Raw genomic sequence first — 4160 nt, 5'->3', positions numbered from 1 at the left:
TCGGCATGGGGAGTGCAGCTTGCAACAGATTGCTTGGCAAGGTCCAGTTGGTGCAGCAGAACCGGAATTAGCTACCGTGAGTTTGAGCTCCCAGTAGTAAGCCACAATTATTTTTCATTTACGGTGCCTAAGCCCTGAGTCAGTAAATGGCGGAAATGTGCTGTGATCACATGCTGGTGATGTTTCACAAAATCAAGCCATGAAGCTGGACAGGCCGTGTCAGATTTTTCAAGATTTTACTGAAATACTGGGAATATTTCCTCAGAATTTATGCGTTTTCCCCTTCGTCCCCTCCGTTTACTCTCTCAGGGCCATGAGGTTTGTTCCTCTAGTTCTTTCTCCCGCTTCAAAACATAATGATAAACCAACCCAACTTTTGACAAACACCAAGGGGAAAAATCCTTTTTTTTTTAACCATCTCTAGTTGGCGTGAGGGAACTGGTTTCACAGATAACGTAATCTAAGAGGAGGATTACATTTTGCTGAATAGGAAAGGCAGGAAATAAAAAGAGACGATACCTTCAAGAGTCAGCAGGCAAAACCGAAATAGGCTTAGCTTTACTGCCAGTGCATAATTAAAGTTTTCTTTCTTTCTAGAAGCATTTTAGTAAATTCATGACATGACCTAATGTCTGTACTTCTCAGCTTTTGGTGTTGGATAAACACATGACTTCATCCAAAGTGGCAATTGGGTAATAATTGGGCAGGATTGGTTTGTTTCATGCCACTAGAGATGCTCAGCATCTTGTTTGAATTTTGAGTGTTTGGGAGGCAGCAGTGAGCAGCACGGTCGGCAATAACCTCCTTTAAGCACACAAATTGCACCAGTGTGCTGGTGCGGAGAGCTGTGGTCCGTGTGCGTTGTGTCCTCCAAAGCTGGGAGGCAGTCCTGCTGCAGAAGCGATGGGGAGCTGTGGGACCGGCTTGCACTTGGCCCCTCAGGGCAAAGCCCGTGGAGGCGGTGGGGGCGCATTCCCCCTTTTGTCAGCCTCGTCACCGAGGCTCTCTGGAAACAGCGGGAAACAGGAGCCCTGGCAGCTGCAAAACCCCCCGCCCTGCGAAAGCCTCGGAGGAGATGGGGCAGGGGAGCTTACTGCAGCCGTGGGTCCTCCAGTCTCTAGCCGTGGGGACAAAGAAAGCACCCTTCCTTTCTGAGAGCCGTCTATGAAATGAGTCCCCCTGTCCTCAGGCACATTCCTTCTGATGCGGCCATCAGTGTGACACAGTTAAGCATTTCCAGTATGGCCTTTCCCAATTGCATTTCCCTTTTAACTCCATTGTCTGATTTACTCCAGATAGTCATTACTCAGCATGCTGCTTCAGTTTTGCTTTCCGTTGTAGGATTGTGTGTACATCTCTGAGGATATACTTTTTTTTATTGTATTGTATTCTCTGCTTAGGCTTTTTGTCCTGAGATGATTTTTCTTCTTGTTTTAATAAAAAATAAATAAATCAGGAATGCTTATGTGAAAGGCTTGATGGTCCTTTTGATCTGACACTTCACATATGGGCACATAATTATTTATTAAAGACTTCTTTACGTCCCTTTCCATTTAAGCTATGAAAGAGAATATTAAAATTAGTAAATACATATTCATGCAAACACTGTGGGCCAAAGTCTCCTCTCAGACAGACCTGACTGACTGCAGCAGGGAAGGAGAATGCGACCCGTAAGTCATAGCACTGTTGACACATGCTTTTCAATATCTGTTCCGTCTTTATGAATGTTGTTTTTAAAGATTCGTTGGAGATACTCAGATCCGGGAACCTTGCTTGTTTTTTCAGATCCGCCTCACCTCTTTCCAGCATTCCATCCTCCTGTACCAATTGATGCAAGACATCATGAGGGACGCTACCATTACGAACCATCTCCCATTCCTCCTCTGCATGTGTGAGTATTCAGTATTTCCCCTTGCTTCAGCTGCCTGGGAGAATGGGCAAGTATATGAACCTTTGCAGTGCTTAAAGCCACGCACCTGGAGCGCTTTGCCAGTCTTGCCGGAGAGTGAGATTTACTTTTGGGAAGCGTCGAGGTTATCTGTTCGTGAAGCTAAACCCTCAGGCTGGTGCCTGAGGAATTCCTGTTATAATAGGTGGCTGGCAAGTGTTAACCTATATGTTTTGCTGACATTTATTCTGTGTGCTGTCGTTCTATAAATACTAAATTAAAAAGTGCTGAACCCTGTGAAACTCAGCCAGACAAAACATGTATTTTGTCTGTATTAGGCTTGGGATTCTTCATAGCTGAAATTTCCTCTCATGCTAAAGGTTTTTTTTTTTTTTCCAGTGACTGCTATGAAGCGTAATGAAATTTTTGGTAAATTTTCATAGTCTCTGTTGTGTGCATGCACAGGCAATTGGTTGATTGATGGGAATGTCACCCAAACAAAATGGCAAATGTGATAGAGCACATGGTTTACACAAAGATAAAAGAAATGAATACCAGTGATAACGTGCATTTAGAAAAGGGTGGTAGTGGTGAAATCCTGCAGAAATAAATATTATCTTATTCTATATGGGGAGACGGATATCAGCATTGCAGAGTAAAACAGTTGTTGTGTCCAGAAAACTGCTATATACCATTAAAAATTGAGCCGAAAAGCAGGGCTTGGTACTTCGCTAAAAGGCTTGATATATACATTTAATCATATCTACTAATCACCTCTCATACTGAGAAAATACAAGAAGAAAAGCACAAGTAATACTTTGAAGAATAATGCTAGTTGTTTAGATGGCAGATTGCTTTGCTATGGCTATTAGTTACAGCTGTGTAATTACATATATGCAGAAGAAAAATGAAGTTGTTTTAAAACAAGTCCTCCTCTGTGAGCAGAATTAATTGATATTAACAATCCTAACTACATGCCCAAGTACACACACAATATTTTACTAACAGTTTTTTTGGGTCAGTCTTCTATTACTGAATTGTAATTTCAGAGCAAATTTGCCTGGAGGTAAGTAATAAATCTGTGTTGCAGTCTTCTTGGGCATTAGAGGAAAAGTGGGTATTTATAGAAAGAGAGAGTACAGAAACTTGTGATTTATTCCTCAGAGTTCCTCTGATGCATCACTATTTACACCACAGTCAACCATATCATAAAATATACTCAAATACATGCTTAAATTTGCTGCTAAAAACTGTTGTAAGCTGGAGGTGGCAGGCTCAGACAGAGTCATTACATGGTCATCCTAGATTTTGCAGTGCAGTGAATATTTTGCCTGGATGTTTTTGGGAACTGGGGGGACGATCCTGCTCCTTCTGAAGCTAGTGGGGAATTTGCCTTTGTCTTCGGTGTGAGGCAGACGGGGTAGGGAGCCCCAGGAAGTGTTTTAACCTGCATCAGCAGAGGACCGTCATCCAAACCCTGGGTACCACCTGTGAGCCTTCGCGGAGGCTTTTGGATCCTGTGTCATGTGGGACCCTGCCTGGCTGCGCTTGCTGTGCTGAGCCCTCTCCGGAGCCTGAGCCCCATGAACCTAGCCCATACCATGACACCCTGCGCTCACAGGCGGGGCTTTTGGGTGGGTCGACCACTGTTCCCCGCTTTGGGTGACAGTGGGAAATCGGGACTAACAGCCTACACTGCCAAAAGTGCCAGGATTTCTGTAAGAGCCCCAAAATATGTTGAAAATGCCTGCTTCATGCCTCATTTGGTGTGCAGCGGTAGTCCCCTCTGACGCCAAAATCAATGCCCCTTCTACAGAAAGGTGCCACGCACCCCTGCCTCCCGCCATACCCCACGGTGCAGCAGTGATTCAGCTGGGCCCTGCAGAGAGGCTTGTTAGAGACAAGGAGATCTTAGCGTGATCTGATATGACTGCAGGCAGCTGCTTTAGAAACATACTCTGGTATTAGCCCAAGCTTTAAACTGAAAATTTCCCTGATAGTGGCCATTTATTTTTCCATTAACATCTGTCGATTCTTCCGCTCATTTGTTTTGTGTCGCCGTTGGAATGATGAGCTGTAGTGGACCCTTGGAGCCGTTGTGGTCGGTGTAATTAAATGTAAATATGCAATTAAGCAACTTAAAAAAAAAAAAATCTGTCGGACTCCAACAGCTTCTTTGTAGATGTTAGGGTTTGTCGTGCTTTTGCAGTGTCGTGGTTTAACCCCAGCTGGCAACTAAGCACCACACAGCTGCTTGTTCACTCTGCCCCGG

At 44.2% G+C, this 4160-nt stretch overlaps 1 protein-coding gene across 1 annotated transcript in view; it reads left to right on the top strand.

Annotated features, from left to right (window-relative positions):
• The window catches only part of GLI3 (GLI family zinc finger 3), a 193648-nt gene that overhangs the window by 98357 nt on the left and 91131 nt on the right, over nt 1-4160 (top strand). The window contains exon 3 of the mRNA XM_009321630.1: nt 1786-1891. Within this exon, the coding sequence (XP_009319905.1) occupies nt 1786-1891 (106 nt within the window). The remainder of the gene's footprint in view (nt 1-1785; nt 1892-4160) is intronic.

This window comes from Pygoscelis adeliae, unplaced genomic scaffold (genome assembly GCF_000699105.1).
Source record: "Pygoscelis adeliae isolate BGI_AS28 unplaced genomic scaffold, ASM69910v1 Scaffold40, whole genome shotgun sequence".
Classification (NCBI taxonomy): Eukaryota; Metazoa; Chordata; class Aves; order Sphenisciformes; family Spheniscidae; genus Pygoscelis; species Pygoscelis adeliae.
Note: the sequence above shows the minus strand (reverse complement) of the source record. Positions and strands in the feature narration are given on the sequence as shown.